Consider the following 26,579-nt stretch of genomic DNA (forward strand, 5'->3'; position numbering starts at 1 on the left):
CCTGTGTCATCATTTAGCCAACTGCCAGCGGAGCTACCCTGCTGAGTTGTGCGGGAGCCAAGTGCACAAAAATGTCTTACCTCGTTTAAGTTTAGCCAAGCTGAACTTGTGTCCTGGCAAGCTCCCCCGACCAAGGTCTCAATAAAAGGGAAATTCGCTTTAACAGCTGTCACTTTGGTGGAGCTCTCATTGAAGCTGCAGGGCCTTAAAAGCTGTTGTTACTTTAAGAGATGCTGGGAGCTGGGGGTTGCAGGATGGGGTGTGTGTGTGTGTGTTGTGAGGGGGTGATGTGGTGGTGGTGGTGGTGGTGGGGGTTTAGCTCTAGCAGACATCTAATGTGTTTACGAGGCTACGGGGTAAGAAGCGAAAGCACCTGTTAGTGCTGCCGTACACTGTAAAAGCTTTGATTTATGACAAGAGAGGGGGCCTTTAATGAGAATGCTAACAATCTAGCTCGCTGGAGACTTTCTGGGCGGATTATGGCTAATTAGAACGCATTGGTTACGGCAGCATTCCTTCTGGAGCCCTCAGAAAGCTGCTTGTAATGTGGACTGGAGGAGAGCCCAGGCTGCTTTTACTTTAACTAAGTTTTAACTGTGTCCGAGCTTTTCACTTATGTGACTTAAGAGACGCATTAAAGTGTTATGCCAGGATGGGTTCGCTTATGAGAGAACTCATTTAATGATTAGTGTGTGTGTGAGTGTGAGTGTGTGTGTCTGTGTCTGTCTGTGTCTGTGTGCATAAATGAGCTCATTCTGTTTTCTGTTTTTGTTTCCATACCGAAGCAGGCGATGTTTCCGTCCAGGCCGATGTATTTGAGGTCCCACTTGGCTGCCTCCATCTCTGTGGGGTCACTCTCAGTCATGTCGTCCATCTCAAAAACGGCTTTCTGACGGAACTCGGCGTTGTCGTCAAAGTTGATCTTCGCATCAAAGCAAACCACTAGGGCAGAGACACAGAAGAATGGAGAGATGACAAAGACGGAGTTAGGAATAGAGACAGCAAGAGAAAAAAAGCAGTAAAATGAGAAAGAGGAGGATATGAAGCAAGGGAAAAGGGAAAGGCACATATAAAGAAGACAACTAATTATCTTTTCTAAAACCTGAAATTAATGAACTGTAGGGGTGTCCCCTCGGCCTACTGGTCTTAATTACTTCAGAGGCTGGCTCACTAAGGCATGTGTTTTTGACACTGCCTCTAAGGGATAGACCATTATAGTAAATGGACATTTCCTTTCCACATCAAAGAGAGAGCATTTCAAAGACGCCTTGCTCATGAAGCTACCTGTAAAAAATAGCAGGCAAAAATGGAACAAATCAAATCAGTGACCAAATATAGTGACCATAGCACATAATGCACAAGCCAAGGTCGGAGTAATATATATAATTTAAGTATATATATAATTTGCTTGGTTGAAGGAATATTCAAATGAAGTCTAGACTTAAGACACTAACAGACTAAGACACATGGACATACCATGATCCCATATATCACATTCTGATTAAAAGGATATCCTGTAAGTATTCAGAAATCAGAAATGTAACAATTAGGGTTTAAAATGTACAATCCTTGAGATTTGCATGAAATCATACCTCATTTTGATACTAGTTATAGTCAGCATTTCAGTAAAAGCCATTCAATGTCTTTAACATTCTGTAACTACCTCTCTATATAGTTTGTTAGTGTTCCCATACTGAATTTATACTGCCTCCCTGAGCACAAGGGAAAGGATGCATGCATGTAATTCAGCGTTATTGTTTTTAGTTTGATCTCATTAATTATTATTAATACTTACATCAATTATAACTTAATGACTTCTTTATTAAAACAACACAAGTTTGTTTGGTCTGCTCTTCTGTTGCTTTCCTGACTAAGTAGCTGCTCAAGTAGTTTGCTGTAGCGTTAAACTGCATTTGCTCCAACTACTAAGATTAAAATGTAAAAGATTACAATTTTAATAAATAACATCTAGAAAAACTGTATGTGAACGAATGGCACATGACAGGTTAACAAGGAACCCACAAATAACAGTGTGAGGAAAGTGAAGGGAATATGGGAATAGGCTTTGGGAATGATATCCAGACAAAAAAAAAACTATGTAAATAGAACAAGCAAGCGCACAGACACAGAAACATGCAACATGCAGCAGACAGACACTCCTGGGACTGGGAGGTTGCACTGGGACTGGGGAGTAGACATACTGTGTCCTCCAGGTACAGTAGCGCTCCTACTACACTATTTCTTTCTTTTTTTTTTGTTTGTTGTTTGTTGTTTTGACACATATCATCACACTCCATCTACAAAATGAATTCATCTATTACCAAATAAGTAAAAATTTTCCATACTTGAGAATTTTGCCTTTTTCAATAGACATCTATTGAGTACCTGCAGGAAAATAGCTGTGCTCCCCTGTGACATGTGAACAAATCTAAAGAAAGAATGACTTGATTTTAATGTGAAGCTCCTCTACAAAAGCCTGCGCCTCTGTCACAGCCACCTTCTCCCCACTGGTGGAAAAAGGAAACTCACACCTCTCAGTTTTAAATTTGCCGTTTGAAAGGAGTCATTTTAGTCATTAATATTCATAAGAAATCATAAAACAACAAACATCCCTTGTCAATCTTTGATGAAGCAGTACACTTTCAACAGGAATCTGTTTTTGAGCTGACTAAATAACATCAAAGTAGTGATGCATCTTAGGTGTGTTGTAATACGTCTCGATAGGACACATCACAGTCAATCTGTGTTCAGTGCCACAGACAAGACAATCACAATTATTTCTTTGGGAGAAAAAAACTAAGTTCAGTACAAGTTCAACTAAAGCGGTATCACGGCAGCTACGATACGTTTGCCTCTCATCGGAATGATAAGCAAGACACCCAAATCTCCACTCCTGTCATGTTTTTTACCAATTTATTGCGCTAAATGACAACAGGGGGGACTGAAACTTACCCACAGCTCTGTGTTTCTTTGTGAATTCAAGTGTTTTCATCATCTGCTTACATCAGGGGGGGGGAAGGAGAACACAGACACTGGACTGAGACAGGCTTTGAACCCACAACTTTAGCCTGAAACCATAGCTGTGGCTACTAGTGATAGCAGACTCAAAATCAGCCTGGTATCAGCTACAATTTGCACTATCGCTTTATAAAAAGAAAACACATACTTTATAGGTTCAGTGCTTCCAGCTGCTCTTTTTAAGAAGTGGGACATTACATACTTTTAAAGAGCGTTTAATATTTTAGACAAATTATACTGGTAGGTTTCAGCTGACAGGCGACAACAGAAGGGCCAGTTCTGGGCTTGTTTTTTTTTTAATGGGGGGACAACAGAGAGACTCTCACTTGTTGAGAAAGGCCAACTGCCAATTTAGAGCTCCATTAACTTTACACTAGTAATACTGTTTTACACACAGCATTCACAGCATAATAATGATGTGCTGAGGCTCTGGATTCTGGATTCTGTACTTGAACTACAAAGACTTTGACAGACAATAGAGATTTTATTTATCGCTCTACTGCACAATAACTTTATCCTCAATCTAATTACTGAATGTAAATTACAATCAAGTGAATATGTAATAAGGGAGACGGTGCTGCTATCCAGACAATGACCTCAGGAAGAGGATTTCCTAACCCTTTGATCTGTTTTTTTTTTTTATTAATTTGTAATAATCCCAATGTTGTTGTTGTCAAGTACACTAAAGCATCTCTCCTAATATAAATATCCCAGGTTGGTGTACATAATGCATTTTTGTTCAGCACACAGCTAACTATCTGAAATAAGATGATGATAATAGAAAATGGTTCCCATGGGACATAGAAAGGCAAGAGAATAGTGTGATGAATATTCTAATGGTGTAGTGAATACATTTTAAAGTATGTATATTGGTTTCAGAATAGATGTTGAGCATTAGGCAGGATTAAAGTTTTATAAGCTACCAAAACTTCAAATTTCGCTGCTGAAGTCTTCAAAAAAATCAAATAAATACAATTGATGAGATTAAAACTTCAATTTAAGCCTTAAGACTTTTCAGTGACTAAAAACGTAATATACTGTATTTATAATTGAATTTAACAGACATTTTATGGGCCTGCTGACACCCTGCTTTGAGCTTAGCAGATGTTTTTTTTTTTTTGAGATATTCAAACAGTATCCCAGAGAGGATAGTCACTCTTCAACGGCCATGGTGTAAATGAGGGATGTGTCTGGTGCTGCTGCCTGCTGCGGTAATTTGTAGTTCCTCATTACTAGTTGATGATAGGCTGTACGCCTTTAGTTAATCATCAACAACTAGGAAACATCGACAAACATCAACATGCTATGAATATGGAAAGCTCTGCTCCCTGAAGCCATTTGGATTTTGATCCAGACAAAGTCATGCTGACAAGAAGATGACGTCAGTATGTTGCAATTACACTTCACATTCTGTAATACATTCAGACCTGAGGAAATAGTATGCCTGTATCCCACAGTCCATGATTAATATGTGGCTGCATGTTCACGTTGAATTCACAATTTTCAAGATTTAACATAACTTAACGACAAGAAAAAAACATATGGAGAGACATGCACAGAAAACACAAGACACACAGAAGGCCAAGTCAACACACACACACACACAGAAAGACAGACATTTTCTATGATACAAGGTACCTTGTCCTTCGGGAGTCTCTCCGAGAGGATTGACTTCAACTTGAGTGGCGTCGACTTTCAGGAACAGATCATAGAGCCTCTTAATCTGATCTGCTGCCTGCGAGGTCCACAGAGGACAGTAATTACCTGATGGTTTGGATCTGAGCAGCCGGCCCCGCCAAGGCCACTCAGCCTCCCACACAAGCTCCATAAAACATGGCAAATCACCTTCACTATCACGTTGTCTGGGTTTGTTTTGTACGAATGTCTCTGAGCTAAAAGGGAAATGTTTATTCACTCTTTCCAAAAGATGTGACATCTGACGAATAAGGCATGTGTTATAAACACAGCATTCAGACATACATTAGTGCTTAATACAAATTTCAGCAGATTCTACCCAGACATTTTCTTTTTTTTTTTTTTTTTTATATTGCTTTTTTCTAACAAGTCTGATATTTACAAATGGCACATGAGCAAAAGATGAATACAGCAATACAGTAGAAACACTTAAATCATCACTGTCAATGACATTGTGTATCTCCTCCTCCTTTAAAATCAACACACATTTGGCATCCTACAAGAAAAAAAAAGGATCACATACAAAAAGGGTGCAACCTTTGCCTCTCTGTTTTCTTCTGTGATTCATTTGGCTGATTTAAACACATTCCACGTGTTAAGAGCTAATCTGATTTCTCGTGCCGCGCTGACAGTGGAAAAGAAAACAAATTAGTGATCCGATACCAAGAGATGAATGGTTTGGAAATTAACTCTGCTACTGAGTACATACATACCCTGCTGAATGTGAACTGAGTCTCTCTGTGCTGTTTTCTTAACTGGCCTCATTTTACTAGCTGAAGCTGCTTTTGAGCATGACTTTTAAACTCAAGGTGAGTAGTGAAAATGTTTGTTTTATTGCCCTCAAAATCTTCTGTAGCTCACTGAGATGAGTTTCTTACTGCATGATTCACTCACAAAAACAATACGCTGCATGTTCTAACAAGTAATGGTACCATTAGTGATGTGATCTCTCCTCAGCCTGGCGCACAGCACAGTGTGTCACTGCCAGATATGACAATAGACCACCTGGCAAAGTCAGTCAAGTGCAGTGACACTTCACAACTTGCCTCTGGAAAGCTGATAATGGCCAAAGTTTGCTCTTCTTGTGAATGAGCTTCTATCTCTGTATGCGTATGTGTGTGTGTGTGTGTGTGTGTGTGTGCGCATCATAAGTCTTCCTGTTCTTCTTTGCATTGTGACTTTAAAGCCCTCAGTGTGCCCATTACCTGTCTCTGCAGAGGTCCTTTGAAACCCAAATTAGCTGCCATGGCAAGTGCCTGATCGTCTCGCACGCCTTCAAATATATCTATGGCTTCCTATAAGAGATGCAGAGAGAGCGGGAGAGTGGAGGAGAGAAACAAATGGTAAAAAAGGGAGTGAGACAGAGCAGCTCAAACACTAGGGCTATAATTTGACACAAAGCTGATGTTCATATTGAAGTGAGCCATCGTAATTAAATAGTGGTAAGCTTCCAGACATGGAGAGATGAGAAAGAGGGTCTGAACCGATAGATTTATGATCTTAAGACCCTCATATCTTTGACTGTCAGATAGAAGCTCTCTTACAACTCTTATCAAAGGTATAAAAATGTGTGATTTCAGGGTTACGCAGTATTAACTGTATAAATATATAACTATGCCTGGAACATACGGATTTTAATGAGACAATCAAATAAATGACTGTGCTGCCATATGTGTTCAATAGCAAGACCGCAGCTACGTGCAGCACATACAATCTAAAATCTCTATTATACATATACATAAAAAGACTATGGATATAATGAGCTGGATTTGTACAATCTGCTATAACATCTGTAGAAGCAGCAAAAGAAAAACAAAAAAAACAACATGTAATGAAGGGGGGGGGCATTTGTAATTCTAAAATTGTACATGTGTGAACAATAAAAAAGGACTTGTTATTTTGAAGTGCAATGAATGAATGCATGCATCAAATCAAAAGTGATATTATACCTGAGAACAGCTGGAAGTGTGGACATTTTTAAAGGGAAAATCAAAACCTACCTGTTCAGCCTGGCTTCTGATTCATAATTTAATAGTTTTTAATTTTATTCTATCATGCTTGTTTTTGTCTTCTTTATTTTACACTCGTATTATTATCATTCTACAGTTTTATCTTCTAATCAATTGTATTCTTTTGTCTTTGAATGTCTCTCTTAACCTAGCCTTAGTCCAGCTTTTATTAAACCTCATCTTCTATTTTACTTTTCTTTCGTCTTTTCAATCTATTTTAACCTAATTTTTTACTCTTTTAATAAACCCTTTCTCTTATTCTCTCTTATTTTCACTTTTTTATTTAATTATTTTTTATCTATTTAATTATTTATTTAATGTTTTGAGTATTTTTATCATTTTTTTATTTTCTTTTGCATGTATTGATCTCCAGTTTTGTCTTTTAAAATGTTTATTATTAATATTTACTTATTTTTTAAATTTTGTAATAGCTTGTCAATCAGCTGTCAATCAACTGTAAAGCATGTTTACCTACGTACACTAGTACAGTATGTATGAAAGGTGTTATATAAATAAAGTTTGATTGATTAATTAAAACTAAGACAGCTTCTTTATGTGTGTATTGGTTCATGTGATGCTCCTGTGTGTCCTGTGTGTTGCTGTATGGGTGCATAGTGTTTAGTCCCGGCAGTCTAAATAGGAGCCGGACAATGAATTGAATTGAATTAGCTGATAATATGAACAGAGCACAGCCTCCATCTGTAAGTCCCTCTGGGCAATTTAGTCACAGCATGATTTCAAGTGTCATCTTCTTGGAAAAATGGAAAGATTTATACTTTTTAAAGAGAACTGTGCCAGACAAAATCAACCAATTCCATTAAACTGAAAAAAAAAGAAAAATCCATTATATCTAATTAAACATCTGCACTTTTTTAAAACTAGGTAAACTGTATAACCATTACTGTAATGAGCAGCACATTATTATTCTCATATTGTAATGAGGAGCGTGGAATAAAACTGATATACCTTGAAGATGAGTTCTGGGGTGCTGGCTGCCACCTCCTCAATATCCATACCTCCCTGGGGGCTTCCCACCATGACGGGACCATTACAAGAGCGGTCCATCAGGATGGCGAAATAGGTCTCCCTGGTAATGTCCAGGGCCTCGGCAACCATAACCTGGACATGACACAGCAGGAGAGAAAACCATCTTGACTTCATGATCACTTAAAGAGTAAAAGCTGTGGTCCTAATAAGAAAAGAAAAAAAAAAGACTCCTCCTATGGTATTTAGGATTTGCAAGCTTTGCCTTTTGTCATTACAATGCAAATGCACAAGTTCCATAATATTTAACACAAGACTGAACACAATGGCAAATAAGCAGAATCCATAGATTGGCAGAATCTATGAAGCAAAGCGCTGAGAAAAATCTCATATACTGTGGATGAGAGAAAAAAAAAAGAGAAGCCAGCAGAGAGGAACTTTACACTGAGAGTCGGACAGATAAGCAGAAAGAGGAAGCAAGCAAGAGGCTTGTTTGGAAAAGAAAAAAACTGACAGGAAACTATCAGTTTTGTGGTGGTTAATGGGGCTGCAGGCTTTTTGGATAGAGTGTTAGGGTTCAAGCCTTCCACCCTATCTCCCACTGAATGATGATGGATGCTCTCCTCTATGTTAACAGACATCGTACCTATCTCTTTTTTCAAGTGTGGTCTTCCCCCAGTCACTCAAATGTTCTCTCAAATTCACGTTTGACTTATAGCCCGTTCCTTTAGTCAAACTAAACACATTCTACACCCACTCTCACACCCCTTTTTGTCTTTTTCTCCCCCCCCCCATTCATCTTTTACACCCCGGCTCACCTTCCCTTATCTTTCCTCTCATCCCTCTATCAGCACCCTGACAGCAAAATCTTTGTAGGATATGCAGGGGAGGGGGGGGGGGGGGTTGCCCCTTTTCCAATGGTGATCCCTGATCTGCTGTGCTATGCTGTGCAGTAAGGCTCGAGTGTTGATTCAAGCTCCATTGGCAGGTTGACAGCTGAGCTCTGGCAGTCATCTGACACACCAGGTTCTGCCTGCACCATCACTGTACTCAATCCTTCAGGTCAGTCAGTGGCTGCTCTTGCCTGGTCTGATTTCTTCTTCGCTACAGGCATCAGAGGATGTTTTTGAGAGTTAGATGGACAATTTGAGAGGTCTCTTCTCCCTCTGATCAAATGAGAGTTTTGTCCATTTTTGTTGTTGGTCTTTTCTTCCTGCCTCTGAGACACAGGGATAATTCTTGTGAAGCTTGTGAACCTTCTTTGCCGAAAGCGCTTTCTATAAAACGACAGGTTTGACACTCATTTGATTCCACCTAGATTCAGCAGCAGGAGCAGGTGTTGGGTGGATGATGGGATTGTAGGTGCAAACGAAAATAGGGGAGAGACAAAGAAGGAGAGCGAGAGAAAAGAGAGAGCAACACACAAGCCACAGAGAGAAGGCTTCATCACCTGGAAATGTCTGTTTTGTGGAGTTGCTACATGCAGCATGCAAGTAGAAAAATGATATTCTTGCTTGTTAGTGGCACACAGAAACAGTTGTTTACCAAACACTTTAAATTCACAGTGGGCTTGGTTCAATTTATGCAATGAGCCATAACACAAGCCAAGCGCACCCACAGTAAACAACAGTGGACAGCTACTATTTAAAACTAGCAAAAAACGGCAAAAACAAAACAGAGCCAGTCTGCCGTCACAGTCATTAATTTTACAGAATTGCATTACTGGACTCAAAATGCCTTGAAATGAGGTCAGAGATACAGAAAATAAAACTACACTAAACGAAAGGAAAGCAGAGTATATCAGTATATCTTTCCTTCACTCTGTGCAGTGGCTCACCGTTTTCACTTTCACTCCATCTTTAGGTGTCTGCTTGGTAGTCAGGTTGAAGCCCAGCATCTTATTGGCTAGCTCGCCAACCACCGCAGGGCTGTGGAAGACAAGTTACAGATTCAACTGTATCAGTCTTAATTTATAAAAATAAAAATAAAAACCACGTAGGAAATGCAGAATGAAAACAAAGCAAGTGAGCTGACACATGAATAAGTATTTCTTTATCTTTTGAGAGCATTGTTCATTTGAAGAGAGATATGCCAGAGCACTTCCTGTGCATTAATGTAACATATTCTGACAAAGCAAGCGTTTGGAGACACTTTGGTCCATCTACACATCGCTGTGAATGAACCTCTACTTATTCTCTCTGTTTAAAAGCGGCCTGTTCCTGTAAGCCTGCTCTGGTTTTGTAAGTGAATACAAATGAAGCCGGGAGTTGGACTCATCCTTTGATAGATGAGACTAAGGTGAACTGTGTGCTCATGTCATTGTCTGGGGACAATGAACTTCAGCGTATCTCACTTTAAAAAAGTTCCTGGCCATTCCGAACCCTGAAGTAGGGTGACGATGATACATGTCTGGGACAATTGTCATAAATCACCTTTTTTTGCCATAAAAGGCGGCAGTAAGTGGTTGGAGCCTTTACTTAAAAAGAGATAGCACATAGTTTAGTACTTGGAAACATGGTGGAAGGAAAATGCAGGCGTCTGAGCAAAGAAAAGCTCTTTCAAGTTGTTGTTTAGCCTTTTGAAAAATGCAGAAGATTTGAGTGTGAGCCCTCATTGGAGGAATACACCCATCAGACTTTGTAATTCTAAGCTAGAACAAAATAAACCTCAGTGGCAGCACAAAACCTAATCAGGGAAGCTCAGTGTGTGGTGCATAACACTTCTGACGTCCTTAAAATCCCCTTTTCAACATTTAATTGAGGGTAGTTGTATGAAAATGAGACACTGGAAGAAAGAAAAAAAACTGTTTATTTGCAGCTAAAGCAATCCTGGCTGTGTCTTTGTGCCTAGGGAGCATCTTCAGAGAGCTCTTTGAGCCTCTTCACTTTAAAAGCCGCTGTCGTATGAGAAAATAATATGCATCTCCTGCTTTAACTCGCAGTGTGAAATGCGCACGGGGACATACTCACTCCTTCGTTAGGTGCACTCCACCTTTAAGGCCGCTGTCGAACACACCCTTGCCTCTGCCGCCAGCCAGAATCTGAGCTTTCAGCACAATCTCTTTGGCATCTGGAAGAGAGAGGGAGAGAGAGACCGATAGAGTGAGAGGAGACAAAAGAAGAAGAAGAAAGACAGACAAAGCGAGGCAAGAGCACTTAAGATATAGGCTCTGCACCTTGAAGGCCCCCTTGAGTCTGCCACTTATCTGTCCATCTGATTGAGGGGAAAAAAATGTGAAGAGGAAAAGAAAGAGGGGGTGAATGTGAAGTGTGAAACGATTAGAGAGTGTAGAAAAAAAATTGGTTTACACTCTGGACTACAGCACCCATCTAGAAGAAAATCGTAATCTAAGACCTATAATTAAAATGTACTGCGTGAATGACACTTCCCACAGTGAAAATGGGCATAAAATGGTCATTAAAATATATTTTCCACATACCATATGCGCTTATAAAGGTTTAATTGGTATGTTTCCTCATGACTAGCATTTTCAGTCCAAGAAGAGGGAAAACAAGAACTGCACTACTATTGGCAAAACTTCCCATGACCTTGCTCCAATTATATAACCACCCTGCATCCCCTTTGCTGTCACTGCCACCTTTTGCACATCAGGAGGAGGCCCCTCAGCTGTCTGTTCAGCATCCTGCCCACAATCTTCCTATTCTAATGGTGTGAGGACATCTGATGGAAGATGGTCTCGGACTAAGTTATTATTATCTAGGTGGGGGGAGTTCAGCCATTGACAGGTGGCTGGCATCGGGCTGGGAAGTAGGCGGTAAGGAGAGTGGAAGGGGATGATCCACCGCGCCGTGCCGATTGGCGTACGAAGCGTGCCTTGCCCTTGGAGGCTGGAGACAAAGCTCCTAACTTGCTGGTGTGAAAAGCGGAGCTCTATAGGTGGGAGAACGTCGAGCAGGAGCGTGGCGAGTCGAGGTATTTTAAAAAAAAACAACCTCTGGCTCCACTTTCTGCTGTAGTAGTAGTAAGAAGAAAAAAAAGACCCCAAGAAAATAGCCTCTGACAAGGTGGCAGGGATTAAACTAACACTGCATTAGTGAGGCCCGTTCTCTGTGGAGAGCTGTGAGGGGAGAAAGAGAGAACGAGAGAATAAAGGTGCGCTCGTATGCAAAGGGCTTTGAGAGGAGTCATAAATGAATAAATATGTTAATAAAAAACTGCTACTGCGCAAAATTAAAAAGAGTTCAAAGCAAGATGAAATAGAGTGTCCTACGGGCATGTGCAGCGGAGAGGGACGGCACAGAGAAAATGACTTTTCCTTTAAAGAGGAGAGGAACAAGAAAAAAAGGGAACAAGTAGAAGAACAAAGATGTAGCCCCAACAGGGAGATAGCATTGTTGGAGGTGTGGAGAAAGGTAAGACTATTGACACATGATGAGGACCTTTAAAAAAAAAAAAAAAGCAAGATATGGTTTTAAAGCGGAGGTATATTAAATGTATTAAAAGGCATGTAATGTGCCAGGGAAGGTAATGGGGTGAAAACGAGGCAGGTGTTCACTCCTGCTGCACTAGTAATTGATAGCAAACCTGCTTATTATGCGGCACACAACAAGATATTGTGGCAATATCAGCGATTATGGATGGGCACTGGAGGACTTATATGCTGATTATAAGAGGTAACTATAAAATGAGAAACAAAACAGGAGGAACAGGAGATATAATGTGATAAAACGTAGGCATGCTGCATCTCAAAGACTGAAGGAGATGTTCTGATGGAAAAACAATCTCTGTAGAATCATACCAAATTCTCTGGTTACAATGAAACGCTGTTCTCTTTTGAAAATACACGGAGAGGATAATGATGTCCTCAAAGATCACAGAGAGCACAGTGCATGGTAAAGGAGCAGGGCGACCATTATCTGGTAGTATGACAGACATGAGATGGCCTCTAACACTCCAGATAAAGGTTGGGTTCCTAATGAGTGCAGAGCAGAGTGGGGAGTGGACGGAGGGGAGAAAAAAAAGGAAGAGTAGTATATGTAAAAATCAGAGGGCGAGTCATGCTTTTATGTTCAACCCAGACACTTGGACGAAGACGAGTGGAAGGAAGGGGCACGTGTTTGAAGTTAATCAGCGGAGACGCGGACGGGCGGCGTTGGAGAGTCGGAGCTCAAGCTGTTCAATACGGTATAGGATGCAATATTAAAATCAGTAAAGTGAGAGGTAATGAATGAATGAATGCTGACGCAGAACCAATTCAAAACATGTTCTATCAGATGGCGAAGTGCTTCCTTAAAATGTATGCTCTCATTACCGCGAGTGAGCAATACACAGATTTCTGATGCACCACATACGGAAATGATGTCTTTATTTGGGGCGACCATAATCATTAGAAATACCTCCTGCAGAAAATGCTTGGGTTATTAGCTGAATGAACATCATTTTTTTCTTGGGGAGGGGAGTGAGCCATCGTTGCATAATCGATTCTCTGCATCCATTTGTATCATACGTGGCCCACTGTGAAGATGGGGAGTAAGATTTCCATCTCCATTTATTTCCTGTATCTTGGGGACACGGGGGAGGAGATTAACATTGCACAACATCTCCCGACACATCACATGCGATCGGAGTAATGCGGTCATCATCCTCGGGCCTTACTCATTTCCCAGTAATGAGTGCAAATCAACGCCCAGTCTGCTTGCCAAAGACAGCAGTAAAGAGGATGTTGCTTCAACAATCAGTGTCTCTTTCACCCTCTTTCTGTCTATGTACTTTTTAAAAAATCTCCCCTTTTCCATGTAGCCTATGGGTGGCCGGCAGCAGAGTTAGCTTTGGTCTGATATTTAATTAAGCCTTCGGGGCTGTGCCAATGGGGGGGTGGGGGGTGGTAGCTGGTAGCTGGCGAGGTACAGATGTAGGCTGTGCACCAATACAGACTGAGTAAGACATGGCTACCATCTGCGTGAATGAGAAAAAGATCAGGGCATCCCTCCCCAGCGTGTATGTGTGCTGTAATGAAAGTAATGTGGCGGCTAAATGGAGAAGACTAATCAAACTCTTGGGAGAAGAGAAAAAACAAACACAAAAGCACGCACAGCCACAATCAAACACCACAGAAAGTCTGAGGCCTTGCTATGGATAAATGCCATCAACACTAGAGGGAAGGAAGAAAAAAAAAAAAGACATCTCCATTTTCATTTTCAGTATCTGCGCTCATCCTGTCAGTACACCTTCGGGTTATGATGCTGGAGTGTTGATTGCTGCCAAAAAAGAAGAAATTAGTCTTTGAAAAAAAAAGGAAAGGTCTCAAATGTCAGTCTACAAGACCATTAAAAAGCAAAAACTGTAGGCGTAATTATTCTTCTCACAATATTTTTTTGGATTTAGTTACCAGCATCGAAACATAATTATAATTCAGAGGGTTAGGGTACTACAGGTAGAAAGAACAACCTGGGCTTCTATTTGCTTCCATCTAGTGGCACATGGCATGTCTTTAAATAACTTCAATTATGTTGTCAACTGCGTATTGATAGCCGCAGAAAGCTACTGGAGCAGCTCTAGTGTTTGACTCATTCAGCCACAGGGTTTTTTACTGTGTCACATACATGGCTCGCTAATATTAGGAACAATAAGCTCATAGCCTACTGTAGCAAAAAAAAAAAAAAACTACCACTGGCAATGCAGGATACTAATGATTTAAAACTGTTCTGATAAGCTTTCCTAATAGCATAAGCAGAGAAGAGAATATGTGCCTATCATTAACACATGTAGAGAAAGGTCACGTTAGGCCAGTACTTACTTCTGCGCAGTGTTCGGTGTAATAGCTTGCCACCACATTATGTTTTAATTACACATTGGCAGCGACAGAGCCAGTAAATGGAACAGGTCGTGTTGAATGTTTAGACGTCCTCTGTGATGGTTTCATTTAACCGCAGCGGTAAAGCAGATATTATCTTGAACGAGTTCAGCTTTCCATAAACTTTTACCATTTAAAATTCTGCCAGGCTGCCAAAAAAGGTCAGATGGAAAATGGCTCTCCAGTCATGCAGCGATGGCAGGTGAACCAAAAAGGAATGCTAAGAAAATAAAACCTGCAGTTTTTCATCTGTCTTGACATATATAATGGCTTTGAAATTCTTAAAGCTAAAACATGTTTGCCTGTTCAGCTGACGATGAAAAGTCAACTACAATTATTGTGTTGTGGTTGTGTGGCTCTGCTAACCAGTCAAAGTGGATGCTTACATCTATACCACAGTTTCAAGGTGGACAACACAGATTAGTGTCATAAATAAGGCCTGAATGATACTTGACTTTTGGGGCAGATGCAGATAATGATATTAAGGAGTAAAACAATTCTGATATCGATATATAGGCCTATATATACACCTGTAGAATATATACATGAAGGATGATCCATCAAATGTGGGAATTACTTGTGACAAATAAATGTAATGGAGACATATTTTACAGTTTAGGAATAAACATTATCGTGACAAGTGACATCAGTAATATACATTTGTGGCTATATAACTTTAAAGAATTTTTAAAAATATGGACACATAATCAGACAACATATATGCTGACACCAATATATCTGTGACAGGCCAATATCGACCGATAATGTTGGCGGACCAATATATCTGTAGGGCTCTAGTCATCAATTCAGTATCGGATCAAATGTGAAATATGGTCACAATCTCCCCTTATGCACCCGACATTTGTATTGATTAGCTTGATTGCCAGAAAAGGGTTTCTGTACACCATTATGATGCCACAGTGAAGCTGACCTTATTGATATAAAACATCATCGTTTTATCATTTCATTTTTATACATACTTGTGTGCCTTTGTCATGATTAGCTTATGAATTCTTCAGTTATGGCCAAAAAACATGTTTTCTAATGAGTTCATCCTTGAGTCCAAGTGGGACCAAATTTGATGAAATCCCCCTAAAGGTGTTCCTGAGATATTGCGTCCACAAGAATGGAATGGACGAACAGACAACCTGAAAATATAATGCCTCTTTCCACAGCAGTATACCAAACAGTGCTAAATCCTAACCATGCACTGCCAAGTCCTCTTGCTACCGGCATGTCCGCTAGAGCAAATGCTGGTACTTATATAATAAGACACAAACACAGATTTGGACAAAATAAAAGCTAACACAGATAACAACAATTTGACCTCTTTGTTTGCTACAACTAAATATATCATTACCATGTTTCTGTCTTGTCTGGTTATGCCTGTATCCGTCTCTCCCTCTAACGATGCCACCTCACTGCTACTCAGTGGAGGAGCATATCGGCGTCCTGGACCGACAGCGGCACCTCTGTGTGACACCTCCTCCAGTCACCACTTGTGTGACAGCTGAGTCCTCATTAGAAGACAAGTCCACCTGGCTTTCAGACACAGATAAGACTTCTAATGACATCCTGAGTTGGCCCCGGTCTCCTTTCAGTGACAGAGAGTTGCAGTTCAAACCCCTGGCTGAGAGTTTTTCATTGCCATACAACCAGAGGGGTGACGGTAATGATAATGGTGTTGTGGAATGATGGGAGCTAAATGAGAACGAGGGCATCTGTATGGAGAATGATTTGTCTCAGGACGAAGCCTCTGAGAAGACATTTGCTTGTTTTCAAGCCACATCGTGAGACAGTTAACTAGCTAAAATACTGACTCTGGGTTTGCAGACAACAGAGCGCTCGGCAAAATCTCCATTAAAATGGTTTCAATAAGTGACCGACAGTACACACAAACATGAGCTGCTCACTTCTCATTATTGACTGTGGAGTTTTCCATCAGTTCGGCATGATGAACTGATAAAAAAGCACGCCTAATGGTTGGAGCGACCTACAACAGAAGCACAATGGTGTTTTGACATTATGCTCCACGAGTATGATTCCCATTGCTGAATCTGAATAAACTCTCAACTCCCTAGTCACGCCAACACTACTAGGTAGCCCGCGTTTATGCAAAATACCATGACAACAAATAATAGGCTACATGCACACTTCTACTGGCACATTAGTATCATCCTAATATGGTAGAAAGGATGTGTAAGGAATAATTCCACGTCTCACCCACGACATGAATAGGTTAGGGTGCGTAATGAGGAGGTAGAAACACTAAGCAGCTTACAGAAATCAGCTCTTTGAGAGACAGGCCGCTTTACCCTGCAAAGCCTATTTACAGCTGTTAAGACAATTTCAGATGCATTGCTTTTTTCTTAACAAACGAGAGACCTAAGAGCCAGCTAATGTATGGGTTGACAACAGGTCCTTAGAGAGGTCAGAGTACTGTGTCTACTGTACTGTATCTGGGCGGGCACATGTGGATGTATCTGAGCTCTTTGTAAGGGCTGTTTGCTTCATCATTTGTGGATTCTCAACATTCCTGCATATACAAAATATGCAAATGCAGTTATCACACAGCCTAAAACATGTTTCTCAATGAAGCTGTTGTAGCATCAGTGGGCCGCTGTGCCTGTGTATATTATACGTAGGCGTGTATTATATTGGCAGGAAGGGGAGACAGGAGAACTGCAGACTAACATCTGTCTCTCTGTGTGACAGACCAGGCCTCCGATGGCACAAAAGCTGTTCCGTCCGTCAGCAGAAGCCCAGCAGGGGAGCGGGGTGCTGAGCTCACTCCAGCTACTTTCCCGCACTCATTTATTATCTCTACAATGTGATCGAAGTGGCAAACGAGGACACTAAGGTACTGTTGTAGTGCTATGTTTATTTCACATAGGGACGGGGCATAAATTGAAGGGTGTTTGACGATATATTCAAAGACGGAGGGAGAACGACACAGTGGAGGAGAAGGAGAGGGCAATAAAACACTGAAGAGAAATGAGAACGAAAGGGGAAAAGCAAATGAGTGAAAAAAACTGAAGGAGTGGGGATGAGATAATAGATGAGAGGGTTAAAAACAAAGAAAGGAAAAGTCTACGTGGGTAGTGTTAAAGAAAGAGCGATGTTGCTTTGACTTTACAATACCAGTTAATACCAATGTAAATGAACTTAAACCCATTTAGGTATTCGTTATTATAGTATTCGCCACGTAAACAGCAGCAGCACGGTTAATGGTTGTACATTTGTCAAGAAGACCAGCTTAGCCTAATAAGTATACATGAGCTTCAGTGACAATAGCCAAAGATTCCGCACAAATAAACAAGGAGCAGTCGTGTGAATTCAAACAACTTACTATTCTTATGTACTTATTCCTTATGCAAAAGGACTGTACATTTTGCAGTGTATAGTTGACACAGAAACAAAGATAGAAAATTGAGTATGTACTCAGAGCAAAGTGGTCAAACACAAAACGGTGCTTAGTGGCTGAATGCCAGCAGTCGTCTCAGTATAAGTGAGAGCAAAAGCTTCCAGACTTGAAACAGCTAAATCCAAATGTAGTGTTGTTGATAGACCTGCTGTCACATATACTGCATCTCAACTGATCAAGACATCAAACATCTATTTTTACAGCATTAGTTTCACTTAACTGATGCCATTAGTGCACAAGTGCATTATTGCACAAGGGCGATAAAAAGCCAAGAATACGTCAAATGTAATGACACATGTACAGGGTTTGGTGTTGCTTAGTGTTTGACTGTAAACTCAAAACACAGAAGCAGCATACCATGTGTAGGAAAGCAGCTGCCCCCAATTCCTCCTATCTAAACCCACACATCGGCAGCAGCGCATCACGTGTTGGCGTAGGTTGACGCTCTGTGCAGCAGCTGAAGATGCTACTCTTAAGATAATAAAGAAGAAATTTGCTGACAATCCATTGCAGCAGTGATGGTTTGTCAGGTGAGACATCAAGTAAAAGCAACAGTACTATATATACTCCTATATAATGTATTTCATATATAATTGTTATTCCCACATCAAGGAAATTTGGTGTGCAGCCAGGTGACATCATAGTAGATAGTCTCAAATCAATTAAAGGCAAAAAAGAAAAAAAGTTTTAAGTGCACTCTCAACTATTCTCCTATCTAACTCTGAAACCACATCTGGTGCTGTTGCAGGTAACATCACTATAAATAGAGTTAATGAGCTTCTTTTGTCGACATAGCTGTTTAACTTCATAAAGTACGTATGAGATCATTTGGCTCTCATGTTTTCAGTTAACTTCTCCTCCCACAGTGACTCACAAGCTCGTCCATTTGAAATGAACATCATTAAGCAGACCTCCCTTGTCACTGTCGCAATCACGGACAGGCTACTGTACCATCGCTCAACTGAATGGTTGGCGACAATGCCACTGCAATATCCCATAAGACTGAAGCTGCATTTTCTTTTGAACTTCAACAACCAATTATTAAGTGAGATGAGTTGCCTCTATAGATGAGCAGCTGCCTTAGTGGCCTCCGTCCAGTGGACCAACAAGGATGTGACGCGGGCTCCAGCTGGTGTATATTCGCACACAAACGCGCAAAGCTCTAAGAGGGTCGTCTTATGTCTCACCACTTCAGACAAAAGACAAAAGTGAAAGGGCTCTGGTTGAGCCAACTCTACTCCGCGCTAACTGCTACTGTCAGCGCTTTTCACCAGAGACTCTGCCTCATTTTCTGAAGGGGGAAGATGAAAGTGGTCTTAAAAGGCGCTTGAAGTGTTGAAGTGAACGAGGAGGCTCCAGTGGGGACAGTGTGAACAAGGAGGGAGGGGATATGCAGTGAGCAATGATCTGGCCATGGTCCATGTTTTAACCATGTTTGACAGTAATATATTTGTCTGTCCCTTGTTGAAAGGGAAAGTGGGCCCAGTGTGTCCATGAGGTTTGTAGTACTGCTCTAAGTTTCTTTCTTTTTTTCACTCCGTGGATGATTAAAATGCTATATGTCCAAAATGTTTCTTAGTCATTTGTGAGACAGTATCGGTATCACACACACAGAAAAGAGCATTAACAGAACTAGATGACAAGGGACCTAGGCCCTATACAACACTTCCAAAAGAAAAAGCAAAAAAAGGGAAGGAAGGGAGGAAAGGCAGCTGGAGTGAGAAAAATCATTGTATTCCTTCCTACAAATTCACTGCTCAATGACGCATGGAATAGTCTTAATAAAACATGCAATTTAGGGCCAGAATTATCCAGATAATGGCTCTATCATTGAGCAAGTGTTGGGACACAATAACACAAAGAGCAAGTGAAGCATGAGCAATGCTAATGTGCCACAGAGGCATATCGCCACTCGACACCCACGACACGGCTTCTGCATGTCTCTTTGATTTGTGACCTGATGCACTGCACATCTTAAATCCAAGAAATTAACAACCACATGTAAAGAGGCACTTTGTATCATTTTAGCTTAGAAGAACTAGAGAAAAAACACTATTTGATCATAAATTATCACTGCTTATCATTCAGAAGGGTGTCATGCTATGGACACTCTGACGTTTGCACACTACATGTTTGATCGGGGTGGGGGGTCACACAATACAAGATCTTTCACAATCCAACATGAATCTGTCTTGTCAGAGAAGTAAGAAGCTTTCATTGACTATAGCTCATTGCCACCCTCATTGCAAACTAAAGGACCTGAACTCCTAGACAGGTGCAGATATTTAGCCTGCTTGATACCTTTGAGGGATCAGCAAGCTCTCGGATTGCATCTTTGAACAGTTCACACATAGCGACACATAGCCCCGATTTGCTTCTGATCTGGGGCTTTTGTCGGCGATCTCCAAAAACTGTTGTTGAGTGGAAAATCAGGGCTACGATCGTGTAGTGTGAACTTATATTGGCTTCAGTACCTGTCTACTACAACAGTAAAAGCCCACTATACTCAACTTTTTAATCAAATTAGAATGAATGAGAAGGAACATGTCAGCTTACTTACCCTAATTCTATGCTATGTAGTAGAATTGAGATAGTCCTGTTCATTCACTGTGATTTCTGTGGCCTCACTTGAGTGACAAGCTAACAAGTGACCTCAGATTCCTTGTTGTGGTACTATAAAAGATAGTTGGCTTTAAAAAAAACCCCTAAAAAACAATCACCAATACCTTTATTACATCGAGTTGAAGCCAAAATGCTTCCACTCAGCTATTCAGACGCAATATCAATTTAGCATGGCTCGTTAGTTTCTTCCATTTTGTATTATTAAAGAGAACACCACCTCTCAATCCTATTAAATGGAGACGGCACATTAAAACCAAAGCAGATGTGAGGGGAAAGAAAGTGAGAAAGTATAGCTCAGCATCCCTTACTGGCAACACAGGCCAGTCAGTTTTAGAGGAGAGGGGACTACGAGGGAGGACACGGGTGAGATCCGAACGTCACACATGGGTAAGGAAAGTCCTCGGAAACAACTCGTGCTGATGTCCATGGTGGGAAGGAGTGTTTCTGTGACAGATGGTGCGGGCTAGGCAGCGTGTTGGGTTGGTGGAGAAGCATATGGTGCTCTCTAGATGATTTCATACGGCAGCTCCATGCCCAGTCGGAGGTGTAAATGCCTCTCTGCACTCTGCCAGAGAGAGCGGAAAACGTTGATATAACCAGCAACGATGTGGAGTCTCACCGGGTGTGAGCTTGTGTTTTATGCCACATCTTCCGTGACTTAAAGGGACAATTCACTGCTGTGTGCTGTGGATATGAAGATTTCTTAAAACTAGGTCACCTATGTAGAAGAAATGTGAAATTATGTTTTAAAAATGAGTGTCATATGACTAGAGAAAAAACTGTGGAAATACTGGAGATTCCCTATGTTGATCTTAGGGGGGGAATTCTAGAAACAACCAGAATGCATTGCATGTAGTCTTGTCCAATCAGCTACAGATGGTATGTTTCAGAAACGCAGGGAGAAGTCGGTAGAGTCAGTTGGTAGAGACAAAGTATTACATCTCTTTTCTGAGGCTTATCTTCATTTTCATTCAACACTTCTCCTCATTGAGTCTGGATATATTGTACAGGAGTTGCAAGGATCATAGAACAAACAGTGCACTGGAATCAGTTATGCGGATCTGTGCAAACTTACCGAGATTTGTACACAAAGCTTGAATGCTGCTAGATCTGCCGGTGCTCGTGGATAGTCAAAAAAAACCTCCAAGCCTTCTGTCTTTATTTCAGCTTGTTTTGGGAAACAATCGTGGACGATGGGGGTGAAAAACTGAGAGCGAACACTGTTTCTTTTATTCATTTTGTACCAGATTGTGCTGAAGCTGAATGCAGTAACAAAGTAACAGGTAACACCCTTTCACCATTCTGTATTCAGAGTTGGTTAAGTCTGGTGGTACAATATTCTAGTCAGTTCTCCTCTCCTCTACACTCTGTTGTGTCGGATTTCACAGCACAATATTCGGCCTTGCATCGTGAAACTAGTTTTCTAGTATTTAGTAGTATGGTATTTTTGTGTTTGCTTTTCAATGTAATGTGGTGTTTTTGGGGACCCATCTTCCACAGACCTTGAAGGCACCACTACAGAAAATGAGAAAATGCACTTAATAGTCAGTAGAAGGTAGAAGAAGGTGGACCTTTGCTCAATATTACTAAAACTTAATATTTTCTAAATGGAAGAAAACACCCAGATTGATATTAGGGATGTTCATGTATATATGAATCAATGGCATTGATGTACTAGATTGCATTTTAATGTAATTGCATACATTGTGATTGACCATTTATTTCTGGTCAGTGGCTGATCTCTAACACAGCTCTGTAAAAGAAAAAGAACTGCAACTGGTTCCTGCCATGAACACTGTTCCTCTGTCTGTAGTAATGAAAGTATTGGAAAAACATACAGTACCTTCCTCTTTACACCAAAGCACAAATATACTGGATTTGTACAGCTACCCTGATCCTCTACGCCACTGGGTCCTCCGAGACTGCCCATGGCTCTTTCTATATTCCATGTCCTTCTACGTTGTAGATGAGATATGGATGGAGAAACACAAGGGATGTGCCTGGAAGTCCATCCAGGAGGGGATGAATAGGACTCTTTTCTATATACACCATACTATTGGATTCAATGAAAGGGGATATCGAATTATCTCACCAATCAGCTATTAGCCAGCCATTATGTTGCAGATTGGGTTGAAATTTCCTCTCCCTTTCCTTTGAACACATATGGTACATTGCTCAGCTTTTGATTTCTGGCTGGATGACAAAGCAAGTAATCTTTTTTTTTTTTATGTGAAGATTGAATGCAGTTATTAAATTTCTTATCAAACATGTACTGACGATATAATACACACATTCTAATCAGAATCCATCAATGCAGCCCAACAAAACCTTCCACACGCTCAGCAATTAGGGCTCTAGATCTTCTGATGGTGTCTGAAGCTGGCTGACTAATAATATGGAAATCATCTACAGTGAAACATTGATGCTTAGGTCTTCCTGTGAATACAAACATCAACACTACAGCAAAACCGCCACAATACACTTCAAAACAGCGTTGTGTGGAATGATACCGGCTCCTGTTTTCCAATGAGATCTGTCTCAATTTGCAGATCACAGGCCAGAGGCATAGAGAGGGACTGAGCTGCCACAGAGAGCAGGCAACCAAATGAGCAGATAGAAAACAATCACTAAAAAGATACACACAACAATAGTGTCCTTGCCCTTGAGCTACTTTTATTCACACACCATCTGAGACACAGTTTGAGGCTCATTGACTTGACTAAAAAGGAGGACTTCCAGATTTAAAGATTTCGAGTAACCAAAAACCTTTCCGGGAAAAGATAACACACGCACACACACACATACATGGCATGGCTGATGAAGCGTTTTACATGTAAGAACTGATATTTACTTCAGCCAACTACATTTCTGAGTGTTTTTAAGCTTCTCCTATATAAGACAGCAATGCATGGCAGATTGAGCTGCTGGAGACATGTTGAGCCAATAGTTGCCTTTCTTTCCCTCTCCCTTACACTGTCACCAAAAAGCACAAGCATAACCAAATACCTGTAAACACACACACACACACACACACACACACACACCCACATACCTGCCTCATCAAAGAGTTGGCTAATGTCAAGGTAGCTGGATATTATTCAGTAAGCAAACATATCAAACTAACTATCCCTCTAATAAGCACACATGAGATTTGACAGCCATGCATAAAAACTGTTCTGTTTATGCTGAATATTCATAACCAAGTGAAATAAATTAAAATGACTCTGTTAATTGTCATTCCAGCAGCGAGGCTGTGCTAAGCACAAATAAGTGAAGAAGAGCAGCAGAGGTAGACTGGAGGGAATGACCAGAGAGAGAAATTAAGGTAGCTTTAAAAACGGAAAACAAAGACAAGACACGACAAAAACAGCGAGGTAGAGAAAATATGATCACAACACAATTTGTGAAAGGTATGTCAGGGAGATAACAATGGTAAAGAAGGACAACATATTCCTCATTCATCTTATATGAGGTGTACACACACACACACACACATACACAGGTGTGTACGTTGATTCCATTCATTGCACAAGCTCAACGTGGCGTGATGATAAGAATCCGAAGCAATGTTTTCTTCCATTGCCGCTTTTTCAATGAGTGATTGCTGGGGGAGTTAGGAGGCATGGCAGACATGAAGGGCTTTCACAGCAAGTAAGGGGAGGGAAAATGTGTTTTTGATTTAGAATTCAGACTGAAAATCCATCAAGATTTGCTCAATAGATGCATCTGTCAAGCGAGTGGCGACATACAAAGTGGACTGTATAATCACATTCTCTTTGGCTGTAGCAGTGTACAGGTATGTGTATATGTGTGTGTATTTGTGCGCGTGGCCCGACATATCTGCTTAGAAGGCAACATGAAATCTATATTCATTATTGCAGCTGCTATGATATCTCAAAACTGCTAGATAGCAACCAGGGCTTTGTGAAAAAGCTGCATACATATACTGTTGATATATATAAATATTTATCTGTGTATCTGTGTTTATCTGTGAGTGTGCTCATATCATTGCTTAAGGAAAGGCAGGACAGTCTTACATTGGTGCTGAATATCATCAATAACTATTTATAACATTTTTGTAAAATTCAGAAGGGCATCTACCAAAGAAGAAGTCCTCTTCCAATTGGCATATTTTTTAAACATTGGGTTATTTGAATAGTGTTGCCAAGCACTAGTAATGCCTGAAATGTCACAAAATCTCAGGTGATGTACTAAGACTCAGGATTAAGCCTGAAGAAGGTCTTGCTATATTACCCAACCAGAACTACCCTCTTGTACACCCCACAGCAGGCATGCACCTGAGTCATAAGATGAGCCACATTGAATACAATAAGAAGTTAAAGAAAGTTTCTCTGCACTTCCCTCGTCTAAAGGCATGTACCCACAAGCATTATTTGTGACATCACAACTAGTTTGGAGCCAAGAAGTCATGGCCAAGAATGCTACTTATACAAATGTGGTGTGGAAAGTTGAAAATGGACTTTTCAGTGAAATAGGAGACTCAGACAATCATCACCCTGATATCCTGCAGTTCAACTTTTGAAATGAACAATATTTGTACATTTATACATTTTGGATTCTGGAGAGGAGGAAATGCCATTTTTTTTTAAATTCCTAACCAGGAACTGTTTTATGCACAAAAAACATACTACATAAATGAATACTCAATAACTCTTAATTAGCAGAGTATTTTTGTGTTTTAAAGTCTAGATGAAAGTTCATTTTGACAGCAGTTAACTTCCGTGTCATGACATATTTTCCAGTGAAACAGGATAGACAGGCAGGCAGGCATGTCATAATGAATCTCAGCTTTGGTGCTTCTAAAAGTTGAAGACTGATTGATGGGTGGGTGTCATGGTATTATTGGTTGAAAAGTGTTGGTTCAAGCCAACATAAGCATGTCACATTTTGTTTTACAGGAAGAAAACATGATTGGATTTTGATATAAGAATACAAAGAAATTGATTTGGGGGATGTTTTGGGACAAAGTGTTAAATAGGAATGAAACCATTAGCATGAATGTGTATCAAAACAACAACTAACAATATACTAAGTGCTACCACTCACTGAAAACTTAAATGATTGGTAGTTTCATGAGGCACTGACAGATCCTTGGTCATATATATTATTTGGGCTGAATGTGTGTATTTGTGGCTGATTTTATTCGTACCTCTTTATTGGACACGTTTTAGGAAGCTCTGAAAAAGAAGTGCTGCTGAAACTCGACTGCAGCGTGCCATAGTAGCATCTCATTACACACATCAATTACTGAGTCTGCCAGATACACATTTACTTGTACTTTTCCCCCATTTACTCCTGCTTAGCACATTTTTGGCAGCATAAATGAATATGGTTATGTCTTTATACCCATAAGAAGATACATCTGAATGCCTAAAAATTTGATGAGAGGAATTTTTAACCTCTTATAAACTTTAAAAAAAAAAAAAAGAAATCATGACATCTACATATTACTATGCAACTTCAATGTCCAAAAAGTTTATTTTTCAAACCTACGGTCCTGCTTGTGCTGTCAAAACTGTAAAACTCATATGCGACTAATGGATCTGGGTCATTAATTTCTGACAGACAGCAGGAGGTACTGTGCCATTCCCTCCGTGTCCCAGTGGAGCACATATTCCAAAAAGTTTTCACTTTTTTGATCACTCCCTGCATGGCTCTCCCAGTATGGGGCCATAGAAATCAAACTCTACTTTCCATGAGCCATTAGCTGGTTGTGAGTCACCCATCTGCCACAACGTTAACTCTCCCCTAAGAGTTGTCATTCAAGTTAAAAGGGAATCAATGGTCCATGTCGGATTTTTTTTTTTTTTTTTAAGTTTTGATAGTGGAGGAGAAAGATTTTAAGCTATTTGCCCTCAGCAGTAATAGAACAAATCAATCTGTGTCCACTTTATAAGAGAGTTGGACCACTCCATAGTACATGAGGAGGGAGAGGAGTTTCTATACAGCACGGCTGCAATTGAACTGTCAACCTAACCACTTCATGGTTAAG

The 26,579-nt window shown here is 40.5% G+C and overlaps 1 protein-coding gene across 1 annotated transcript in view; it reads right to left on the reverse strand.

Moving 5' to 3' along the window:
* Positions 1–26,579, reverse strand: part of suclg2 (succinate-CoA ligase GDP-forming subunit beta) — a 96,301-nt gene that overhangs the window by 44,832 nt on the left and 24,890 nt on the right. Inside the window, exons 3-8 of the mRNA XM_053315137.1 lie at positions 10,676–10,775; positions 9,544–9,634; positions 7,689–7,841; positions 5,919–6,008; positions 4,657–4,753; positions 781–942 (exon numbers count right to left, since the gene is read on the reverse strand). Of these exons, the coding sequence (XP_053171112.1) occupies positions 781–942; positions 4,657–4,753; positions 5,919–6,008; positions 7,689–7,841; positions 9,544–9,634; positions 10,676–10,775 (693 nt within the window). The remainder of the gene's footprint in view (positions 1–780; positions 943–4,656; positions 4,754–5,918; positions 6,009–7,688; positions 7,842–9,543; positions 9,635–10,675; positions 10,776–26,579) is intronic.

The sequence above is a fragment of the Scomber japonicus genome, chromosome 3 (genome assembly GCF_027409825.1).
Source record: "Scomber japonicus isolate fScoJap1 chromosome 3, fScoJap1.pri, whole genome shotgun sequence".
In the NCBI taxonomy this organism is placed as follows: Eukaryota; Metazoa; Chordata; class Actinopteri; order Scombriformes; family Scombridae; genus Scomber; species Scomber japonicus.